At 42.7% G+C, this 25,176-nt stretch overlaps 1 protein-coding gene across 1 annotated transcript; it reads right to left on the bottom strand.

The window, feature by feature from the left end:
* Window positions 1–1,625: 1,625 nt before the first annotated feature.
* Window positions 1,626–7,216, bottom strand: LOC131613614 (uncharacterized). The gene is made up of 2 exons (XM_058885268.1): window positions 6,278–7,216; window positions 1,626–1,727 (listed from the first exon to the last, which is right to left on the bottom strand). Exons 1-2 carry the CDS (start codon window positions 7,214–7,216, stop codon window positions 1,626–1,628), a joined length of 1,041 nt encoding a protein of 346 aa, XP_058741251.1.
* Between the last annotated feature and the right edge of the window lie 17,960 nt (window positions 7,217–25,176).

The following is a 25,176-nucleotide window of genomic DNA, read 5'->3' as shown; positions in this document are numbered from 1 at the left end:
ACAAAAGAACGAGGGGACCCCTGAACTTCGCCCCCTTATCAACGACAACCCTTCCGAGGATGACATAGTGCTGCCCTCATGTACTCTGCACAGGGGGATCTTCTCGAAGAGAAATGTGCTGCTGGAGCGCGAGGAGGTGAGGCATATAGTCAGGCGGGATCAGGTGGCCCGGGATAAGGACCTGTCCGAGGATCTTGAAGGGATGATGAGGGTGGCCGCCCTGGCCTTGGCCCTTAATGCCCAAAGGGTCTGCCCTCAGAAGGACTATGACGCTCTGCAGACCAAATATGATGAGCTAGAGCACGAGTTTGAACAGTACAAGGATAAGTATGAGGTTCAGAGCGGCATAGTTGAAGACCTCTATAAAGAGCAGAACAAGGTCAGGACTTTGGAGGCCGAGGGAAAAAGGCTCCGTGAGCGAATTGCTGAGTTAGAGAGGTCTCATCTCCCTGGTGCCGAGGAAGATGAAGACGAGAAAGCCTTGGTGACCCGCTCCCAGCTTCTGGGCAAGGTGAGGGAGCTGGAGGTCGACTGTGTTGCTACCCTGGGGGTTGGATTTAAAGCCGCGGTGGATCAGCTGAAAGTCCTCAATCCGCGCTTGGTGACGAAGGGCATCGGTCCGTACAATAAGGTTGTGGACGGGCGGATTGAGTCAAATCCGGATTTTGAAGACTGGGAAGATGAGCAGGAGCCCCAGGGTGAGGACAACGGTGCCGAGGAGGAGGATGGCGACGTCTGACCAGTTTCTTTTTGGTAGTGGCCTGCGTGCCAACGTTTTATGGCCTGCGTGCCAATGTTTTGTGGCCTGCGTGCCAATGTAGTTAGTTGGGCGATGCCCAGATAATTTTTTGTAATATTTGGATATCTCCGGTCAGTTTGGTCAGTTTTTAATACTATTCTGCGTTTTATGCTCCAATGTTTATTTGTGCTTATCTGATTTTTATCGTCGAATATTTATGTTTGCGCTCGGCCGAGGTTTATAGCCCGGGCGTGTAGGGAACGGTCCGGGTGCGCAGAGCAGGTGTGCGCTATAAGCGAGCTCGAGGCCGCGGTCGGGGCCAGGTGCTCGCGGCGTGAACGATCCCATCGCGAGCTGGGGTTCTGCCTTGCAGGTACTTCCGCGGAGGGTCTGTGTGTAAGGCCCGCCGCGTAGTCGGCTTTGCCTCCTGACAGGGGTTATCCGACCGAAGCTGTCCTGGAGCATACGCGCTTGTACCATGGCGCGATTCCTTGCCCAGTCTTTCCTCGTGTTCGCTACGAGCGGCCGGGTAGCGTTAGGTTGTTTCTAACCGTAATAGCGTCTGAGTTTTTCAGCGTTCCAAGGTCGAGCAAGTTTTTCGCCGAGAAGGTTCTCGAGGTAATATGCACCGTTTTCGGTTTTATCGTAAACTCGGTATGGACCTTCCCAGTTCGGGGCTAGTTTGCCCTCGCGCGAATCTTTCATGTTTCTGCGGAGAACCAAGTCTCCGATTTCGAATCCGCGTTTGATGACTTTAGTGCTATGGCGTAAGGCTATCTGTTGTTTCAGTTTCTCTTCTCGGAGGGAAGATCCTGTTCGGATTTCCTCGACCATGTCGAGCTCTTCTCTCATAGCTTCGTCATTGAGTTCCTCCTCGAGAGGCGACTCAGTCCGACGAGATGGTTCTCGGATCTCCACGGGGATCACGGCTTCGGTGCCATAGGTTAACTTGAACGGTGTTTCGCCTGTGCTCGAATGTGGGGTCGTCCTGTATGCCCAAAGGACGCTGTGTAGCTCTTCGACCCAAGCCTTTTTCGCCTCGCCCAACCTTCTCTTTAGTCCACGGAGAATGACCCGGTTGGCGGCTTCAGCTTGTCCGTTCGTTTGAGGGTGTTCGACCGAAGTGAAGTGCTGTTTCGTCCCGAGTTTGGTTACGAACTCCTGGAATTTTCTGTCCGTGAACTGGGTGCCGTTATCGGTTATGATCGCCTGCGGCACCCCGAACCGAGCGAGTGTGTTCCGCTTATAAAAGCGGAGTACGTTTTGGGACGTGATTTTGGCGAGCGCTTCAGCTTCTATCCATTTCGTGAAGTAATCCACAGCGACCACTAGGTATTTATTTTGGTAAGACCCGACCGGGAAAGGTCCGAGGAGGTCCATTCCCCATGTGGAGAAAGGCCAAGGCGAGGAGAGAGATTTGAGCTCGTTCGGGGGAGCCAAGTGCATGTCGGCATGACGCTGACATTTATCGCATTTCTGGACGTATTCTTTGGCATCTTGCTGCATGGTCGGCCAATAGTAGCCGGCTCTGAGGGCTTTCCTCGCCAATGATCGTCCGCCGAGGTGTTGGCCGTTGATTCCTTTGTGAAGCTCTTGGAGTACCTCAAGTCTCGACGGTATAGTTTATTTTCGATGATAGTATACGAACAGGCTCGTCTTTTAATCGCTGAAGCTTCCTTCGCGTCAGCGGGAAGTTCGTCTTTCGTGAGGAAGTTATATACTGAGGTCATCCAGCAATGGTCGTCCCCGATAGCGAATATTTGTAGAGCTCGCGCGTTTTCGCCTATGCTTGGTCTGGGTAGGATTTCCAGGATGACCGACTTGTTTCCCCCTTTCTTTCTTGTGCTCGCAAGTTTGGATAATATGTCGGCGCGCGAGTTGTTTTCTCGGGGGATATGCTCGACTTCTGCTCTGATGAATTTTTTCATCTTATCCTTGACGAGCGTGAGGTACTCGGCGAGTACGTCGTTTTTGGCTTGGTAATCGCCGCTGATGTGGGATGCAACGAGTTGGGAGTCTGTGTAGATCTTGACCTCCCGTGCGCCCACATCCTCGGCAAGTCTCAGGCCTGCAAGGAGGGCTTCGTACTCGGCCTGGTTGTTCGACGTGTTGAAAGATAGGACTAAATATACTTCGATGATAAGTCCTTCGTCGTTTTCTAAGATAATGCCTGCCCCACTTCCCGAACTGCTTGAGGCGCCATCTACGTAAATGGTCCATTTGTGCCTGGTCGGGTCCGGGGAGTCGGCGATCGAGGTCATCTCTGCTACAAAGTCTGCTAACGCTTGAGCTTTTAATGCCCTCCTGCTTTCGTACTGTATGTCGAACTCCGAGAGCTCGAGGGACCATCTCAGCATTCTGCCGGCCATATCTGGTCGGCTGAGGAGTTGCTTGATGGGTTGATCTGTTCGAACGAAGATGGTGTGGGCGAGGAAATAGTATCGCAGCCTTCTGGCCGCTATCACTAGGGCCATGGCGACTTTCTCGATCTGTTGGTATCGCACCTCGGGCCCTTGCAGGGCTTTGCTGGTGAAATATACGGGTTTTTGCCCGTCTTCGGTTTCTCGGATCAAAGCCGCGCTGACTGCTTCGTTTGAAACGGCTAAGTACAGATACAGAGGCTCGTTGTCATCGGGTCGAGAAAGGACGGGAGGTTTGGAGAGCACTTGCTTGAGGTGTGACAGTGCTTGCTCGCATTCTTCGGACCATTCAAAGGCCGCTTCTTTTCGTAGCAGTTTAAAGAAAGGGAGTGCGTGTTGGGCGGATTTCGCGACGAAACGTGATAGTGCGGTGAGCATCCCGTTTAAGACTTGGATGGATTTTTTATTGTTAGGAGTGGGGAGTTCAGAGAATGCTCGGCATTTATCTGGGTTGGCCTCTATTCCCCGTTCGGTTAAATAGAAACCGAGGAGTTTGCCTGCTCGGACGCCGAAGGTGCACTTCTCCGGGTTGAAGCGCATCTTGCAGGACCTGGCCCGCTCGAACACCCGCTCGAGATGGGAGGTGTGGTCGGTGTCTTCTTGAGATTTGACGATCATATCGTCCATATATACCTCGAGGGTGTCGCCGATCTCTCCTCGGAACACTTTGTTCATCATCCGCTGATACGTGGACCCAGCGTTTTTGAGGCCGAAGGGCATTACGTTGTAGTAATAGTTGCCCGACTCTGTCATAAACGCTGTGCACTGCTTGTCGCTCCTCGCCATGGGGATCTGGTTGTAACCTAAATAAGCATCCATAAAAGACAATAGTTTATAGCCGGCCGAGTTGTCGACCAGTCTATCAATGTTAGGTAAAGGATAGGCGTCTTTTGGACATGCCCGGTTAACATCAGTGTAATCAACACACATTCTCCATTTTCCATTAGATTTCTTAACAAGTACAACGTTTGAGAGCCAAGTTGAATACTTGGCCTCGGAAATAAAATTTGCCTCTAGGAGGTCTTTTACAGCTTTCTCGGCAGCCTCCGCTTTCTCGGGGGACTGCCGACGCCTACGTTGAACTACGGCTTTCGCGGCTGGATCGATGGAGAGGTGGTGGCAGGCGACCTCGGGGTCGAGTTCGGGCATTTCTGCGGCGCTCCAGGCGAACAAGTCTGCATTGGCTCGAAGGCAGGCCACGAGCTGCTTCCTAGGTAGATCTGGGATGCCCTTGCCGATCTTTTACCGCTTTGTCGGGGTTGTCGCCCAATGGGACCAGCTCGAAATCTCCGTCTGGGACAGGTCGGACGGGATGAGGTGCCTTTGATCGCGTTTCTTCTCCGATCTTCAGTTCTTCTTCTGTAAACCGTGCATCCAGGTCGACTGAGCTGACGTTGGTTGTCTGATGCTGGTCTTCTCGAGGATGTTTGTCTTCGGCTCTTGGCTTTTTGTTGGAGCTGGTTGGAGGGGCGATCAGTTCTAGTCCCTTGACGGAGGCGTCGAAGATTCTCCTGGCCGCTTCAATATCGGCGTTGATGGTGGCCACATGTCCTGTCCTCGTGTAGAACTTCATCTTTAGGTGGACAGTGGAGGGTACGGCGGTTAGCTCGGCTAGAGTGGGGCGCCCGATAATGCAATTGTACAGGGTTTTGCAGTCGATCACCAAGAATCTGGTTTTGACTTGCCTGGAGGCTTCCCCTTCTCCGAAGATGACAATCAGCTCGACGTAACCCCAAGGTTTGGTGGTAGCTTCGTTGAAACCTTGGAGGTCCGAACCCACATAGGGAGTGAGATGTGAGTCGTCCAGCTGGAGTGTCTGGAAGAGGTGGGAATACATGATGTCGACCGAGCTGCCTTCGTCGACCAGGACCCGTCGGACGTCGAAATTCGCCATTCTAGCTCGGACGAGCATGGGAATTGTGGCGTTTGGAGCTCCGCCGGGCAGTTCTTCCAGGTAGAAGGTGATTGGTTTTGACTTTCCCCGGAACTTTCGCAGCGTAGGGCCGAGGTCCGCGTTGGCGCTGAGCAATTCATCGAACTTTCTTTTCACTGAACTGATGGTGAGGGAGCCTGGATCCCCGCCGTTGGAGACGACCATGGTGAATGGGAAATTTTCCCATTTGTTGAGTGCGGTAGGGATCCCGACTGATGGCATGAAATCCTCTGGTCGAGTGACGGACAGTGCTACTTGTAGGGGCCTGTTATCCGGCGAGTTCCCTTCGTCAGAGTTTCTTTGGTCGTCCCTTCGGGAAGGTCCCCCTTTCTTTGTGTATCTCGAAAGGCCACCCTCCTTGATCAGTGTTTCAATGGCATCTTTGAGATGGATGCATTCCTCGGTCAGATGGCCGTGACTTTTATGGTATTTGCAGTACTTTGACTTGTCGGTTCCTGGCCTTGCGGGGTTTGACTTCGGGGGCCTGATGTTTGATTTCTTGAAGTCGGTGTTTTGGCATTCGGCCAGGATCCTCTCCCGCGAGGTGTTCAGAGGGGTGTAGTCGTTGAAGCGACCAGATGGCCCTCGGCGCTCTTTGATGTCGAGAGACCTGTTGTCTTTCCTTTTTTCATGCCCTCGCTTCGAGCCTGAGTGCTCATAGTTTGAACTGCGAGCGACGTCATTACCTCGCGAGGCTTTGATGGCAGCGGCCTCTCCTTCCTCGAATGCGATGAAAGCTTGAGCTTTGCGAAGGAGGGCGTTCATGGAGTGGACCTCCTCAATCTTGATGGCCTTCTTAAAGTCACTGCCGGGGAGAAGTCCTCGTTCTAAGAAGTATCTTTTCATGTAGTCGGCCGTCTGTACTTGGACGGCCTCCTTGTTGAACCTGTCGAGGTAATCCCGAAGAGGTTCGTTGGGTCCTTGTATCACGGCCTCGAGATTGGCCTCCGATTTCGGTTGTCGTCGGGAGGCCGAGAAGTGGCTCAAGAAGAGTTCCTTGAGGTCGGTCCAGGAATAGATGGAGTTGGGACGGAGGTTTCTGTACCAAGTCATTGCTCCCTTCCTGAGGGTGGTTGGGAAGATGCGGCACTTGATAGAGCCCTTGACGACGTGGTAGTCCATGACCGCTTCGATGCTCCGAATATGGTCGTCGGGGTCAGTGGTTCCGTCGTATTGGTCCAACACTAGGGGTTTTTCCATCCATCGAGGGAGGCGGGCTCTTCGGATGTTCTCGAACAAAGGGCTGCGGAAGTCCTCTTCGTCGCTCGGTCCTGGTGAAGTTGAATGTCTGCCTCGCCGGGGTCTTCCCTGGTTATTGTCGGGGCTGACGCGATTGTCCCGAGGTGGAGGACGCTCGCGGGGTTTCAGCACAGCCTTGGAAGGGCCCCGATGACCCTGCTCGGGGGAGAGGCTTCTTGCTTCAGTGACATCTGGTCTCTGATTCTTCCTGCTCTTTCTTGGTGGAGAGCGGGAATATGATCTCCGGCGGCGATGTCTTCTAGGTGGAGAGCGTGAAGAAGATGGGGAACACCGACGGTGTCTCCTCGGTGGTGAGCGCGAGGAGGAGTAGGAGCGCGACCAGTAGTGCCTCCGCGGAGGGGAGCGGTGTCGTCGCTTCCTTTCCAGCTCGTGGATGCGGTCGTCCTGAAGTCGGAGGAGGCTGTTCGTCTTTTGCAGTTCTTTGAGCAGACGGTCAATGATGGGGTCAGTATCCTCGGGGATGTTGAGCGGCTCCTCCTCTTCTTCATGACGGGCTCTCTGCCTGTCGGAGGTGTGGGTGAATGAGGAAGCAGCGTGCCCGTCTCTGGCGTCAGTCTCATTCTCATTTTGGGGATGTTCAGGCCCATTGTGGGTTCGGGCCTGCTCGTCTTCCCCGTTCTGAACGTGTCCCTCGGGAGGGGTTTGTTCGACATTCTGAACCTGTTGGAAGCCCTGCAGCTGCTGGATGCTCTGGATCCGCTGCCTCCTAGGTTGCGAGGTCTCATGTCTCGACCTTCTCTGTCCGGCAAGAGCATGTTGTGGTTCTTCCTGCCGACGACGATTCGTCACCTCGCGGGTGGAATCTTCGATCAGCTGTTCCAGGAGGAAGGGATCGGGGTTTGGGATGTTGTTGTTGTTAGCCATGACGATCGTGAAAGGTAATGCTTTGATCTTTGTTAAAGAAGGGGGAGCAAGATTCCCACAGACGGCGCCACTGATCGTACCTGATCAGAAGAATCGTCAAGGCAGCGGAATCTGGCTTGGAGAGCAAGATGGGGGGGGGGGTACCTGCAAGGTTCTCCGATGCTTAAGTTAGTAGCTATCAGAGAATGAGGGTTGAGAGTGAAGAATGGAATACCTGACCCTCTAGTGAAAGAGGGTATTTATAGCCCCCAGCGCTGGGCCAAGGTTCCCTAATTGGGCCAAATCCAACTGGAGGCCCACGTGCTAGGGAACTGCCAGAACGTCCCGTGCTAGGGCTGAGTCAGCAGGAGACTCACGTTCTGGATGAGCATAGCGTAGGGTTCGGAGATGGTTGACCGAATCCTCCGCTGCGTGACGCGTGGTCTTCGCGCGTGGATAACTCTTGACAGTTATCCAGTAAGTGGGCCCAAATGACTTGGGCATGCTCGGCTAGTGAGAAGAGCCGGGCCTGCTCGGCCCAGTCCAGAACACTTTCCAAACAATTCTTTCCCACGAAGAGCTTTCATCTCCTTTTGCAATTCTTCAAACTGATCTTGAAAACCATCTATTCTATCGTGAATACCCAAACCTTCACTTGGCACAACATCATAAATGGGCTCTGGGACAAATGGACCAGCATGAACAATTGGAGGTGTAGTGACCATGAAAGGAGTCAGAGGACGAGTCATCTCAAGAACAGACATATAACCTTCAGGCACACCCCAGGGATATCCATTAGGCATACATTGATGATTAGCAGCAGCAGCACGAATAGCAGGAATTGTTGTAGCAGCGATCTCAGAAATCACAATTGTAGCAGCGATCCTTGAGCTTGGGCATTGGAAGGAGTAGAAACCTGATTGTGATTCTGATTCTGAGCAGCCATCAATGTCTCGACTAGAGCAGTGAGACGCTCCACTCCAGATCTTAAAGTAACAACCTCTTCACGTAATTTTCTGTTCTCTTGTTCAAGACCTTCTATCTTCTTTTTGCAGTTAGCTCGAGTGTTATACAGGTGAGACAACTTGATTCTGTATGAAGAACACTGAATAAGACCTCGGGAATACTCTCGAAAGTAAGACCAAGATGCGGAATGATGCATGAAAGGCAATGCAAATGATTTTTATTTTTATTGGTTTTCCAAGAACTTTAAGACATTTAATTGTAAACATTTAAAAAAAATACAACATAAAACATAATAAACTTCTTTCATTAATAACGAAAAAGCTTACAAAAGGTTCAAAATACAAAATTACAAAACAACATAAAAACTAAAAACTAGAACGAAACGCTTTTGATGAAGCTCTAACTCCTCTTTGCAGCTTCCTACGGAGATTCTCCAGCTCATATTCATAAAAAGCCTTCAAATGAGTCTTTTCGACCATCAGCTTATCAACAATTTCTTTCCATGCAACTGAATCTTCCTGACTACCAGAGGAAAATAAATCCTCTTTTTGTCTCTTCCGCTTTTCTACCTTGGTCTTCAAAATAGATATTAATCTTCCATAACGGTTTCTGAAGTTGTCAGGATTAGGAACCAAAGTTGCTAGCTCTTTCAACTCTTTCACATTTGGATTCATGAAGGTGTACTTCTTGATGCTTCTCTTTTAAAATATGGTGCCTGTGATGTTTACAAAAAAGTCTCTAAGTTCCTTGAAAACCATTTGTGAAGAACATTTTTATGAATGCATGAATGCATGGTTTATGCATCAACCACAATCAAGAGCATACAAGATCACACCAAATCACACAATCAAGGTTCAAAGGTTCGACGTCACAAGCATGGAGACACGGGTCTACCCATCCCAAAAGGTATGATCTAAGGAATTTTGTACCTGCCGATCGGGTTCTACAATGGTTCCCAAAGTTTCCAATCTTCTATCGGATACTACCGACACGCACAATTGCTCATGGGCGCCAATATTATTCCTAAAAAGACCTCGTCTGAGCGTAGCATCGCATGACAACAAGCTCGAATTGGTACTCGAACTTGTTTCTGCGCTACATCCTAAAAAGTCTTAGATGGGTTAAAAGGGTTCTAGACCATTCAGCTTTTACGGACACTCACTATTGAAAGTAATAGCGTTCTTACGATGGTTCGTAACAACATATACTACCTTCCATGAGGCCTCCACTGTTTGGGGTTCCACCATATGATGCTCATGTTAAGGATTGCTCCTGACATGCAACTATTGGTTTTACCACCTCCTATCTCAAGTTATGAACAATGTCCGGGATAGGACTTTATCTCATCACATAGGAACCATCGAGAACCAAAAAGAAAAAAAAAGAAAACAAACAAACAAAGCACACAATAAAATATACAGATAAAAAACACACAGATAAACAAAAATAGGCTTAACACACTTAAAACTGGATCCCCAGTGAAGTCGCCATTTTTCTGTAGCGGGGAAATTCTAAGATCGAAGCCATTAATTAACTTGACTCAATATTTCAATGAAAGTAGCCACCGCGCTTTATTATTTCCAATGGAAAAAGGGAAAAGAATGAAAAAACCCAAAGTTTAAAACAAGAAAGATATCTTAGGTACGGGTGTTGATTATACAAGGGGAAAGTTTTAAGCACCCCTCATATTTGTGGTACTCCACAGGAACCTTTTTGAAAATATGTGTTGTGTGCGTGCAAAAGAAAAGTTTGTTTGAAAATAAGCTCGGTAAGACATTAAGCCTTGTGCCTACATACCTCCTCGGTGCAATGGAGAAGTTAGAGCTAATGTAGTTCCACTGAAAAGGGAAAAGGTTTTTTTAAAAGGAATAAACACTTTATCGTCGTCGGAGAGAAATACTCAGCCATTGATCTTGAGCATGAGAACAAATGGATTATTTGCATCACAAATGAGAGAAGGGCTCCAACTCGGATGAAAATCAACGAGTATGCCACAAGCTCTCTCACATGGAAAAGATTCCATCATATCAATCAATTTCAAAATCGCGGGGTATCGCAACTCACTACAACAATTAATCGTGTCTAAACTTTTGAAGAAAAGCCACTAAGGGGAAAAGATATTTTTAAAGAAATGTTTTAAAAGAGGTTTTACAAACATAAGAATATTTTGGAAAATGGGAGAAGATTTTGAAAATCTAAGAAGGGGAGGAGATGAAGAGGCTATCCTAGTGCATAAAATAAAAGCTAGGGAATGAATGATCTAACCAAAAAAGAAGCCAACACTTGACATTAAGAGTCAAGGTAGATTTCCCATCCTTTAGACTACCAACACTAAACCAACACATTGCTACTTTGGGATCCAGATGAACTTATTGACTTTAGCAAACTTTGCATTAAGTACATTAAAATTCTAACGAAAATCGAGCAGAGTAACGATTGTTTTCGGGTAAAATCCTTATCACGACGCCTTGGAATTAACCATCAAGGGCTTTATGAGAAAATACCTGCACACACAAACAAACATCAAATACCAGACAGACAGAATAACAACAAAATAATAGGGTCCGTACGCCCTTAGTCCGAAAGTCCAAGTCTCCAAAATGCTCGGGATAGTAACCAATAGTCCATAGAGAGCCTTATGTGTTTTTTTAGATTTTGTTATTTATTAGTGTTTTAGCACAAAAATAGAGTATGGTCCAAATGGACAAAAATAAAATAGCGGAAACATAAAAAAAACGTCCAAATGGACAAAGAGAGAATAACAGAATATAAACGTTCAAATGGACAAAGAGAAAATGGCGGAAACATAAACATGATGAAATGATAAAATAAAGCATAAAGCAAAATATAAAGAGCAATATAATAGAGTGCGGAAATTAAAGTCAATTGTTAGATGTTAAAGATGACCGACCATCTTGAAACTTGTCAAGTATGTCATCAAAATATTAGTAATGAAGATCGATGGTGAGTGAAGGATGTTCTCGGATTTAAAGTTAACGGAAGTTCATCAGAAGCTTGATAAAATCATAGCGACTACACGACAAACTTCTATAAGTCTTAAATCAACAACATACAATTCTCTTCCATGTTTGATCTTTTTATTCGGGACACGAAATGTTGCGCTATGTTAAGTAGATCGCCAAGTGATTTATGTAGAAATCACCCTACAACGAGGCCGGTCAACATTCTTTGTGCTAATACATGCTAGAAAACGATATGTAGATCATTCTCTGAAAGCAATACCGCACGAAAAGAAAATAGGTAGCGATCTCGTCTTTACCAAGAATCCATAAGAATTCTCAAGGTATCAAAGAATTTCATCAATCAAAATAAAAAGAAGTAAAAGATGGAACCATATTCAAAAGCTCCTTCCATATCTAAGTTCAATCACTTAATTTTGCGGATTCGGATTTTAATCCTATCGACGCCTTAAGTCCATTGACATTAAAGAGGAATTAGGCCTCTAATTAGTGATTCAAAGAAAATGTCAAAAGAATGGAGTAGAAGAAGAGTTAGAACCAAAAACAACTCAAAAATAGCAACAAAAAAAAGCATTCTGCCTCACTGGAAATCGATTTCCAGATCTGAAAGCTGTAAGTAGGAAATCGATTTCCTGCGTGCAGTTTTCAAAAAAAAAAGCATTAGGAAGCATAAAACTTTGTTAACATAACAACAAACACCTTGTGATCTTAGATCACATTGTACACGAAATTTTCATCAATTTACCATCAAATAGAACCAATGTAGCACCAAAGGTGCATCACACACAAACAATAATATATCACATATTTGATTATGGAATGGATCAAGAGAATTACCACTTCTTTCACAAACTTTGAATCTACTTGAAGAACAAAACCACAAATGCTTAGATCTTCCACACTTGATGATGAACAACAAATAAAAAGAGGGAAATGATGAAGGTTTAGTTCAAAATTAGTAGGATTCAAGGTGAATCTTACTAATTCTATTGAAATGAACTTTGAGTAAGAGGTTTGGAAGGGATGGGAAGTGAAAATGCAAGAGTTTCTTTGGCTCTCCAAGCTTGTAAAATGAGGAGGTAGAGACCTCTATTTATAGAATTGGAAGTGGAGGTGGGGGCAATTTGGTCATTTTTCATTTGGTAATTAACTTGTGTTTAATTAGTAAAATGGGATTAAAGTGAGGTTAATGAAAAAATTAAGTTTGTGGTGAGGTGGAATATTGGTAAATGACAGAATAATCAAGGAAAATTGATTGGTGCCAAAATGATGTCACGCTTCCCTCTTTTTTTTCAAATTTTGCCCAAGGAAATTGATTTTCCATATGGGTAAATCGATTTCCACAACAAAATTTTCAAAAAATTTTCTTTTTTTTGAATTGCTTTGGTTCTTGCTCGATCTCCTTCCTGTAAAACACAAACAAAAGGAACAAAATGCATATTTTTGGATTTTGGTTAGTATAAAACAAATTAAACAAATACAAGTGCTTGATGGTTCCCCTCAGAGACAGACACAATACTAAAAGCAGCGCTTTGAAATGGAGCTCTTGTATGACATGAAGGAGATTAAGCTCTGCTAATTAGCCATCTCTCTTCGTTCCGTGCTATAGAATCTGATGAAGTTGTCATTGGAAATGCGTTCCAAACTCTGTCTGTTAATGATGAATCCAAGAAGGATGAAGCTTCCATGGCGTCTCTCAAAGATGCTCAACGAGTGGTTCAGAAAGGACACTCCGATGTATAGGGACAAGTAGTGAGTCTGCAAGAGAACAAAAATAGAGCTGGCTTGGGATTTTCTTCCTCAGGCAAGTCTGTGGTGAAGTCAGAATCTGTTGATCGCCTTTATCATAAGATATTTCGCAGTGCTGGGTTCCTACACCCAACTCTTCCAGAGGTTGATGCTATCTTAGATGATGAACTAGAGCCAGGCATGCCAAACTTTGTGACCCGTGGAAAGATGATCAAGAATTGGATCACCATGGATGTTCCTGAATGTACTCATATTTCAAAGTAATTTGTTTTAAGTTTTTCAAAATCTTTCCACTCTGCCCAAGGTGAAAGTGATGTTGTTGGGGCTTTTCCTGTTTGTTTCAAACATTAAAATCATCAATAAAAGTCATTTTATTCCCGCATATATATATGCTTTTTATCTTTTTGATTTTTCTGGAAAGTGGTAACACAAAAAAACCTTAAAAAAATGTTTATATTTGTCATAATCTGCATAATTCCTTGTTTGCATGTATCTTTCATGTAGAAGTTTTCGTATTGGCTGCATTTTATGGTAAAACATTCTTGTGTGTTATGATGTCTTGACTAATGTCATGACATGCTATGTGTAGTGTTATGCAGGTTTTGTATGTTTGAGCTAATACAGGAGTTAGTTGGATGTCATGCTTGATATCATGATATCAGTAATTGACAGCAGTGGCTGTTATGTTTTGCTATTATGTTTCCTTATTTATCTCAGGCTACAATATTGGAAACTATATATTTAGTCCTGTATGGTTTACTCTAAAAGATCCCGTCTACATCATATGAGTTAACACCCTGATAATGTGGAAATTAGGTTAACTTGGTTAACCCTAATTTATGTTTGGAAGGCCCAAGGCCCAAGTGCTGCCTATAAGAAGATTGTTAATCCTACTTGCAGAGGCAGAGTAGGAACTCAGGTCTAGCACTAGATTGAAATTGCATTGGGTAGGTCTTAAGTTAGGAGGGTAAACTAGTAGTTTAACTCTGAATTAACACTGCTTATAGTGGATTTCCTCCCTGGCTTGGTAGCCCCCAGAGTAGGTGTTGTTGTACACCGAACTGGGTAAACAATTCCCTGTGTTCTTTACTTTTTTATTTACTTAATGCTAAAAAGTAATTATTTATTCAGTAATGGATGTCATAACATCCGATACAACATCGATTATCTATTACTAGAATTTTCAATTGGCACCAGAGCAGGCACCCTGCCTGTCTATTTCTGGGTGAGATCTAGGGAAAGTAAATTCTAGTACTATGGACAAGGATGGAAGATTTAGGAATAGACCACCCATTCTGGATGGGTCTAACTTTGACTACTAGAAACCTCGTATGGTAGCCTTCTTGAAATCTGTGGACAGCAAGGCTTGGAGAGCTGTGAACAAAGGATGGGAACATCCTGTGAAGAAAGAGAAAGATGGAACAACTGTGTTAATACTTGAAGAAGAATGGAGAAAAGATGAGGAAGAGCTGGCTTTGGGAAAATCCAAGGCTCTAAATGCTTTATTCCATGGAATAAACAAGAATATATTTAGACTTGTGCAGCACTGTGAACTGGCCAAAGATGTTTGGGATACTCTCAAAATAACTCATGAAGGCAGATCCAGGGTGAAGATGTCTAGACTTCAGATGTTAAATACTAAGTTTGAGAACCTCGGGATGAAAGAGGATGAGACCATTCATGATTTTTACATGAATATTCTTGAAATTGCCAATACCTCAGGAGCCTTAGGAGAAAAAAATGTCTGAAGAAAATTCGGTGAGAAAGATTTTCATATCACTGCCTAAGAGATTTGCTATAAAGGTTACTGCTATAGAAGAAGCTCAAGATATCAGCAAAATGAAGGTAGATGAACTCATTGGTTCACTCCAAACATTTTAGATGGGTATGTGTGACAATGTTGCTTTGAAGAGGACTCAGAAGAAAGCAATGGTGGAAGTGATGAGAATTCGTCAGAAGCCATAGCCATGCTTGGTAGACAATTCAAAAAATTTATAAAAATAATAGATCAGAAGTCTAGACCAAATATCAAGAACATCCCCTCTGACAACAGTAGGACCTATGATTCTAGTAGAAGATCTAAATCTGAAGAGAAGTCCAACCAAGGCAAAGGAATTCAGTGCCATGGATGTGAAGGTTATGGACACATTAGAGCTGAATGCCCCACTTACCTCAAGAAGCAAAAGAAAGGGCTATCTGTCACTTGGTCTAATGGAGATTCTGGGAGTGAGTCTGAAGAGGAATCTGCAAAACATGTCACAGCGCTAATCAATGTATGTGATCTAATGATGATTCCAGTGAAGATGAGCTGACCTTTGATGAACTTGCAGCCTCATACAAAGAGATGTGTGTCAGGAGTGCTAAAGTGTGTAAACAAGGGGAGAAGTAAAAGAAACTCATAAAGGAGTTGGAAGCTGAGAATAAAGAGCATCTTGCAACCATAGACTCACTCAATGGTGAAATTAGCATGTTGAACTCCAAGCTCGATCAGATGTCAAAATCTATTAGAATACTGAACAATGGAACTGACTCCTTGGAAGAAATTCTGCAGGTTGGACAGAAAGCGGGAGACATGTCTGGAATAGAATTTGTGGGTAAATCAGAATCCATTTTAGGGTTCAAGAGGTCAAAGCCTGAAGCTCACATGTCAAACCAGATGTCAAGACCAATGTCACAACATCATGAAAACAGAGGGATGAACTAGACAAAGAGGAAATTTTAAAGATGGAGATGTCACTACTGTGGAAGATTTGGACACATAAAACCATTTTGCTTCAGACTGTATGGTTATCCTAGTCAGACACCTCAGGACAAACCTAAGCAGAATGTTCTTGTCAATAAACAACAATGGTTTGCTAAAGATACTGCCTTAATAGCCCACACTTCCCTGAGGGTATCATCCAAAGAAGACTGGTACTTTGATAGTGGTTGCTCAAAGCACATGATTGGAATAAAGAACCTACTGGAAGATATCAAACCTCATTCCACTAGCTATGTGACCTTTGGTGATGGAGAAAAAGGAGAGATCAAAGGGGTTGGAAAACTAGAATGTCCTAGAGTTCCAAAACTGGACAATGTACTGCTGGTAACTGCAAATCTGATCAGCATCAGTCAACTATGTGATCAAGACTTCAATGTTAGATTTACCAAAGATGAATATGTAGTCACAAATGAAGAAAATGTGGAAGTCATGAAGGGATTCAGATCCAAAGACAATTGCTACTTGTGGGAGCCTAAAACCTCTAGTTATTCCACTGTATGCTCTATGGAAAAAGAAGAAAAAAAGGTTAAATTGTGGCATCAAAAACTTTGACATCTACATCTAAGAGGGATGAAGAAGATCATATCCAAGGAAGCTGTGAGAGGAATCCCAAAGCTGCAAATTGATGAAGGAAAAATCTGTGGAGAATGTCAGGTTGGCAAAAAAACCAAGATGTCACATCCAAAGATCAAAAATCTTACCACTTCCAAGATTCTGGAATTGTTGCATATGGATTTGATGGGACCAATGCAGGTAGAGAGTCTTGGTGGGAAGAAGTATGCATATGTGGTCATGGATGATTACTTTAGATACACCTGAATAAGCTTCATTAGAGAAAAACAAATGTGTTTGAGGTGTTCATAGACTTATGCACAAGACTTCAAAGAGAGAAGGAAAGTGGTGTGGTCAGAATCAGGAGTGATCATGAGAAGGAGTTTGAGAATGTCAAATTTCATGAATTCTGCTCTTCTGAAGGAATTAGTCATGAATTTTCCTCACCTATCACTCCTCAGCAAAATGGAGTAGTGGAAAGGAAAAACAGAACTATTCAAGAATCTGCCAGAGCTATGATCCATACAAAGAGGCTACCTATGTACTTTTGGGTTGAAGCAATGAATACAGCTTGCTATGTTCATAACAGAGTCACATTGAGGGAAGGAACTTCTTCCATACTGTATGAAATATGGAAAGGAAGGAAACCTACTGTGAAGTACTTTCATGTATTTGGAAGCAAGTGCTATATCTTGACAGATCGTGAGCAAAGAAGGAAAATGGACCAAAAAAGTGATGAAGGTATATTCCTGGGATACTCTACAAAAAGCAGAGCATATAGAGTATTCAACTCCAGAACACAAGTCTTGATGGAATCCATCAATGTTATTGTTGATGACCAACATGAAGACTTCAATGTCACAGAGGATGTTAGAACATTCTTTGAAACTCAAGCTGAAGGATCAGTCAAAATTGAAGACATCAATGATTCTCCCCCAAAATCTGAATCCGAAGCACCCAACAAAGGACCCTCTATTAGAATTCAGAAAGATCATCCCAAAGAACTTATCATAGGAGATCCCAGCAGTGGTATAATTACTAGATCTAGAGAAATCATTGCCAACTCATGCTTTGTATCCAAAATTGAACCAAAAAATGTGAAGGAAGATCTAACTGATGAGTTTTGGATCAATGCCATGCAAGATGAACTAGAACAATTCAAAAGAAATGAAGTATCGGAATCGGTCCCTAGACCTGAGGAACAAACATTATTAGTACCAAGTTGATATACAAGAACAAGTTTGATGAAAAGGGAGTTATAACTAGAAATAAAGCAAGGCTGGTGGCTCAAGGCTATACTCAAGTTGAAGGGGTAGATTTTGATGAAACTTTTGCACCTGTTGAAAGACTTGAGTCAATAACATTACTGTTAGGAGTAGCCTGCAACTTGAAGTTCAAGTTATTCCAGATGGATTTAAAAAGTTCCTTTCTGAATGGGTACTTGAATGAGGAAGTGTATGTGGAACAACCTAAAGGCTTTACTGATCCAAATCTTCCTAACCATGTCTACAAGTTAAGAAAGGCTCTCTATGGATTAAAACAAGCCCCTAGAGCTTGGTATGAGAGATGTATTAAGTTTCTGACCACAAATGGCTACAAGAAAGGAAGGATAGACAAAACCCTTTTTGTGAAGGATGAAGGTGGAAAAATCATGATTGCTCAGATATATGTGGATAATATAGTGTTTGGTGGGATGTCAGATAGGATGGTTAAACATTTTGTCTATCAGATGCAAACTGAGTTTGAGATGAGTATGGTTGGAGAATTGACATATTTTCTTGGGCTGCAAGTTAAACAAATGGAAGACTCCATCTTCCTCTCTCAAAGCAAATATGCCAAGAATATTGTCAAAAAGTTTATAATGGATAATGCTAGTCACAAAAGAACACATGCACCTACTCATTTAAAAATATCTAAAGATGAAGATGGCACTAGTGTTGACCAGAGTCTGTATAGGAGCATTATTGGAAGCCTGCTATATCTAACAGCTAGCAGACCAGATATTTCTTTTGTAGTTGGAGTATGTGCTAGATATCAAGAAAAACCCAAAGTAAGTCACATAAATAAGGTCAAGAGGATTCTCAAATATGTGAACGGAACTTGTGACTATGGGTATGTTATATTCACATGGGTGTGAACCTATCTTATCTGGGTATTGTGATGCTGATTGGGCTGGAAGTGCTGATGATAGAAAAAACACATCTAGAGGATGTTTCTTCTTGGGAAACAATCTCATATCATGGTTCAGCAAGAAGCAAAATTGTGTCTCTTTATCTACTGCTGAAGCTAAGTACATGGCAGCTGGTAGCAGCTGTTCTCAACTGGTTTGGATGAAGAAAATGATGACTGAATACAATGTCACACAGAATGTCATGACATTGTACTGTGACAATCTCAGTGCTATCAACATATCCAAGAATCCAATTCAGCATAGCAGAACCTAGCATATTGATATCAGACATCACTTCATAAGAGAACTTGTAGAAGACAAAGTGATTTACTTGGAACATGTATCCACTGAACTTCAGCTAGCTGACATATTCACCAAAGCTCTTGATGCTACACAATTTTAAAACTTGAGGGAAAGTTAGGAATATGTATTTATGAGGAATTATAGCAATTAAAGAAGCTGTGACATAAGGTTTTGGACAATTTAACTAATCAATTAGTGATGTGGCTGCTGAGTGTGAAAGACTTTAAATTCCCTCCTCATTTGCAAATTCACCTCTACAGTTTCTATTTCTCTCTCAAGATCAAACCTTACCCTCTCAATTGTTTCATCTTCCTTGCTCAACCAATTTCAAGAACCCCCTTCTGTCATTCATTCAAAGCTATCCAAGATGTCTCAGTCATCCAAATCTTCCTCTCCCAAGACTGCATCTGACTCCGACCCAAGAACTCCAAATATCAACCCTAATGAAGTTCTTGCAGTTGCTCCCCTAAGAATGGTGTCCGCTGAAGATCTCCTTGTGAAGAAACCTCGTTCTCCACATGCAAGACCAAAGGAAGCTGTTCGAGGAAAGACCTCCAACCCCTCATCCTCTGTTCCTCATAATGACCTGTCGAAAGAATGATCCGAGTATGTTCATCAGGCTATTACCCAGATAGTTACTAGAATCTTGGATGAGAAGCCCAAGGTTCCTGGGATTTCTGTACCTCTCCAAACTCTGATTCATGCCACCACTCAAAACCCTAAACCAAATGTTGTTCAAGAAGATGAAGATGTGGGTATGGATGCTGATGAGGTTCATGAGAAGAATGATGATGTGAACATGTCTGATGATGATGTTCAGATGACTGATGAAGAATGGAATGATGAAGCTGCTGATGTTGCTCGGGATGTCACTGACAACACTGAGAATCCTGGTGTTCAAGGAAATGATGAAGCTGCTGATGTTGCTCGGGATGTCACTGACAACACTGAGGATGGTCCTAATGTTGATTCAGTTAAAAAATTTGTTGATATGGATGATTTCTCTGATAATGATCTAGTTGCAAATTTAAATCCCAGCATAAAAAAGAGGCTCATGACCAGGAAGGGTAAGAAAGTAGTTGATCAGAGTCCTCCCAATAGGAGAGTTCCAAAGACTACTTCAACTGGACCCATCAAAAATAAAGTTGTTCCCAAAAGTACTTCCACTGGTCCTAGTAAAAGTAAGGCTGTGCCTCAGAGCACTCCAACTGGCCCTACCAAGTCTTGGAGCAAGGTGGTTCCCAAGAAGAGGAAGGTGATCGGTAAAATAGCAAGTGTACTATTTTGCCTCTATAGTAATAAAGGGAAATTTTCTCGAATGTCGAATCTCAAAGACTGCTTGACGAATAAGAGTTTTATCTATATTTCAATTAAACAAAAGTTCAAAGGGGTTTTGGTTGGTTTATAGTACAATTGCAATTAAAGTAAAATAAAGTGTTGAAACGATGATCATAGATGAGTAGATTGCTAGGGTTTGGTGAATGATTCGTTATGCAACAAATTGTCTCTCTCAATGCAACAACATAATTTTCATAGTTAATTACCAGTTCTTTAGAGTATCTAATCCTAAGGCCTTAGCGAAGAGATCTTTGACCTCACAACCTAATTAATATGTATATAGATAATTACGGCTATGATCAAGCATTCCAATAACAAGAATTTCCGATTACAATAAGATATCCCTAGTCATAGGTGATATGAATTATTATATGTTCTTAATCGTGTCCACAAATAATTTGCCGTCCAGCTAAACTATTCATTCATATTCAGAATCCATTTTTCTGACGAATAAAACATTACTAACAGATAAAGAACAAATCAACAAATATGAAAATTAAAATAGTTATTGCATCAATTGAACAAATTCATCACAATCCGAATCAGGGTCACCCCCTAGAAATGGGGGGTTTAGCTACTCATAACAATAACGAAAATCATAGTGTTAATTGTAGACATTACAGATAAATGAAGTAAATCCAATCTTCAATGACAAAAGCTCATAGAAATCTTCAATACTTGCATCAACTTTGAGTTCTCCAGCTGCTATAGTGTATTTTCGCCTCCAAAATCGTCCAACCCTTGTCCAAACATATTTTGGTTCTTTTATTTTCCAGTTTATGGGCTTCTCAGGCCAAAAGCCTATAACAGCTCGTGCACACACGTTTGGCAAGGTGACACGCATCCTGGGACGCGTCCTGGCAGAGGGACCATTTTCCTTTGTTTTTCTTCCCTATGAAACGCATCTGGGGACGCGTCCTGGATGGTGACACGCGTTTGGGAACGCGTTTTGGCAGAAGGCTTCGTCCTAGTGTATATGGGCAGAGAGGGACGCGTCTGAGGATGCGTTTCCTCAGCAGACCTCACTTTTTCACTTCCACACGCATCTGGGGACGCGTTTTATCACCAGGAGGTGTTTTTCCAATTGTCACACGCGTCTAGGGACTCATTTGGCCAGTTTTATGAACTTTTCTTCAATTTTGTCTTTTTCCCACTGATTTCTCCCATTTCATTCATCTAAGTCTGCAAACACTATATAACACACAACCAAAGCATAATATGTGGAATAAAGAAATAAAACATTAAACAAAATACTTCAAATGCAACTAAAAACAACTGTAAATATACGTGTGAAAAGCACTGATCAAACTCCCGCAAACTTAAACCGTTGCTTGACGTCAAGTGACAATTACAATATTTAATGACCTTCCAGGAACACCGATGTTCATACATGAGATATTCGTTTGTATTGATCAAGAAACAGTTGGTCCGGCATTCACATGACGCGACGAGTTTCTGCAAGAACATTAAACCTTAAGCTCCCCTTTCAGATACATCTCCAACTATCCTTTGCACTTAAGTCTCTTTCCGATTTTCCTCCTCTTTCATCCGGACAATCACATTAACGCACTGCATTTCTTATAATAATCATCACATGCATGAGACAAATTGATATGCACTAACTTTGTTAACTTTTGGAATACTAATTCTTTTGTGACTCAAAGGAAGTAATCTGCCTTATAATTGAAAGAATGGCAGAATTCGATACATGCATATAAAATAAATGAGATTGATATGAAATAAATGAGAGATAAGAAATGGAATTAAGTAGAAGGGGCACCACACTCTTTCTTATCCAAGAGAGAATGATAAGCCTATGGATGAGGATCACCACAAGAAAAGGATTTATTGATAAGATCAGTTTTGGTCCAATCCAAAACCTAAGAGCAAATACTCTCACTTACACAATGTGTAAACTCGATAAAATTCATTGATTCAAAAAGAAGATACATGCCTCCTTTATATAGGAATGGCTTAAGATGATGAAATAAGTAAAAATTAACTCCTAAGAAAACAAAAGGATTTCAGCCACTAATTATCATGATAGTGGGTTCATTTATTACAAAGAAAGTGCAAAATAAAGACGAGATAATGGGGTTCTTGAAAGGGCAGAATAATGGCAATTCTTTATTTACCACTTCTCTTGCCCATGCATTCTATTGACTTGATCATGAAGTGAACTAAAGCATCATTGACTCTTCTTACACGTGCCCTTGTCATAGGACCTCCTAAGCTTCGCATTGTATCATTTATGTTTTGGATTACGTTCTCATCACAAATCAAGGCTTTTTCTTTTCTTTTTCTGGCACCAAACGAGCAGCATTTTCTACTTTTAATTACCGATGAAATTTTCAAACTCTGCAGTTGTATATTGCCCTTATTTGGACGGCGTTTGGGGATTAACCTCCTTTGGGCTGTATAACCGGGCGAGGGTTACCCAACTTAGCGGGCTGTTGCCTTTTACCGTCTTTTCATCATTTGGTGCCAACACTATTTGTTTCTCAACTAGTCATCATGCATGTGAATCTGAATTATGCCAGACTGTATCAATAAACTACTCGAGGAGTACTTCTCAGGATACAAGTACTATGGTGCAAATCTACACGTTAGACTCGCATTCCTTTTAGGGAACCAAAGGTGTTTAAACAAACCTCTTCTTTTCACATTATTTTGAACTTCCTGTCCTCAAACAATCCTCCCTTCATCTCTATATACTATTCCCGATCGCTCTTTAAGATCAAAACTCTTCAAAAAAATTAAAATTTCGGTCAAATTTGGGACAAATATGAATCTATAGGTCTTACACATATTAAAGCAACAACATAAATTAAAATGCAAAGAGTAAAACCACTCCCAAACTTGAACGAAACATTAGCCTCAATGTTTTAGAACAAGCCCAAGGGAGGTGACTCACAGAGGGTAATGCACTCCATAGCTTCCGCTTGAGATGCCCATTTTATTTCCTGAAAGACAAACAAAAGCAAACAAAGAAAACGAAAAATTTAGTTAATAAATGTGCGGGTTGCCTCCCACGAAGCGCTTCGTTTAACGTCGCATGGCTCGACGGTCCATTACCCTTTGTTATTGGGGGTACTTCCTCTTCCAAACCTTGTTGCTTGTCACTTCCGCAACCAAGAACTCATGAAGATGAAAAGCATGGACCAGTTTTCTCTTCAACTCACTTCCCACATTCATCTCCTCATCTTGATTTTCCCCTTTTTTTTCTTTTTGACGTTTTTAACGAACTTAGGAACTTTGGTAGACGCATGAGCTGCGGGCACCTGAGAGACTGTGCTTGAAACTTTTTCTGGTAGGGGTTTTTCACTTTTATTTTCTCCCTCACTTTCGATCATACCAATAGACACTTGAACATGTTCACCTGCAACTTGCTTCTTGACTTCCAACATCTTCAATGTTACCTCTTCATCAAAAGATTTCACCGTTAGTGTCAATATCAAAATTGCAGCGACTAGTCAACAAGAATGGTCTCCCAAGAAGGATAGGAGTTTCTTCATCTTCAGGAATGTCCATGATGTCGAAGTCAACTGAAAAGACAAACTTATAAACTTCAACCATTACATCTTCAGCTACCCATATGATTTCTTGATGGTGTGATCAGCAAATTTTAATTTTGTCTCACTTTTGCTTATTTTTCCAATCTCGAGCTTTTTGAAAATCGACAAAGGCATTAGACACACACTAGAACTCGAATCAATGAGTACCTTTTTGAACATTCTGTCAACGATGGTGCATGGTATTGCCACCGCTCTAGGATCTTTCTTCTTGATGGGGATCTTCCTTGCTGGAGAGACTATACTACACTTTTCAGTTGCAACTTCTGGTTCTCCTCCCATTGGTCTCTTTTGAGCAATCACCTCCTTCATAAATTTCTTATACAAAGGCATGTGCTCAAGTGCTTCAAAGAAGGGTAGATTTACCTCTAACTTTTTGAATAATGCCGCAAACTTCTCAAAGTCTTTCTCTTTTGAATCGTTCGTTGTCACTCTGGAGGAGAATGGTAGCTTGATCACCGATTTAGCATCTTTCTTATTTTTTCTCCAAGTGACTTTACCGATGGTACCAAAACTTCGGGCTCTTTCGGATTCTCTCTTATTTCCAAATCAACCTCTATGACCAAGTTGTCATCTATTTCCTCCTTTTTTTTCGATTATGACAATTTCTGACTTCTTGTTGTGACATCATTAATCTTCTTTTGGTCTTTCGGATTTTTTACAGTTGAGCTTGGAAGAGTACCTTGTGCCTGTAGAGTGAGATGTTGTGCTATTTACCCCACTTGAACTTCCAGATTTTTTATTGAAGTTGTGGTGTTCCTATGGTTGTTTCTTGTTTCTTCTTGAAACTGAGAGCATTGTCCAGCCAATCTTTGAAATAGCTACTTCCCACTCTTCCTTCAGAGGGCCTTGTTGTTGTTGATCTTTCCAAGCGAATTTGGGATGATTCTTTCAACCAGGATTATAGGTGTTAGAATACGGATTATTTTGCCTCAAGAACTTGATTTCTTCAATCTGTTTGGGAGTTGCAACACGATACACAATTTGATAAGGGCCATTACAAATTTCACAACAGACAGGTTGAGCTTGGTGGACTTGAGCCACCTGTTGTGTACCTATATTCATAGCCTTTAATTTCTTTTCAACTTCAGCAGCTATTGCATCTTCAACCCGAATTTCGTTAGTTTCTAGTTTCAGATCAATGACTCCTTCAGGTTTGCTCGTAAACCTGTCATACAACTCCAAATGCTCATTTGCAGCTATCGCTTCAATGATCTTGATGATACCAGAGGATGTTGTGAAATTAGTTGAGCCTCCAACTACTGTGTCAATCAACTGCTTTGTCTTGATTCTGAGCCAGTTGACAAACATCTGCATCTGTTCTGTTTTGTCCATATTGTGTGTTGGACATGCCACAAGAGTCCTTTTGAACCTTTTATAGGCATCCCCCAAAGACTCACCCTCCTTTTGCTTGAAGTTCAGAATTTCATACTTTTTTCGTAGAAAGACTGACGCTGGAAAATATTCTATCATGAAAGCCTTTTCCATCTCTTCCCACGATGTGATACTGCCCGCTAGTAGAGAATAGAACCACTCTTCTGCCTCTTCCGCTAGAGTGAAAGGGAACATCCTAAGCCTCTTTGCTTCTT

The sequence above is a fragment of the Vicia villosa genome, linkage group LG6, assembly GCF_029867415.1.
Source record: "Vicia villosa cultivar HV-30 ecotype Madison, WI linkage group LG6, Vvil1.0, whole genome shotgun sequence".
Taxonomy (NCBI): domain Eukaryota; kingdom Viridiplantae; phylum Streptophyta; class Magnoliopsida; order Fabales; family Fabaceae; genus Vicia; species Vicia villosa.
This window is presented reverse-complemented; position numbering and strand designations above follow the sequence as displayed.

Coding starts and splice junctions, on each gene's coding strand:
- LOC131613614 (XM_058885268.1), bottom strand. CDS start 7,216: ATGGCTAACAACAACAACATCCCAAACCCCGATCCCTTCCTCCTGGAA. Junction 1,728..6,277: donor GATGGATGGAAAAACCCCTA/GTGTTGGACCAA, acceptor TTGGGCATACAG/GACGACCCCACATTCGAGCA.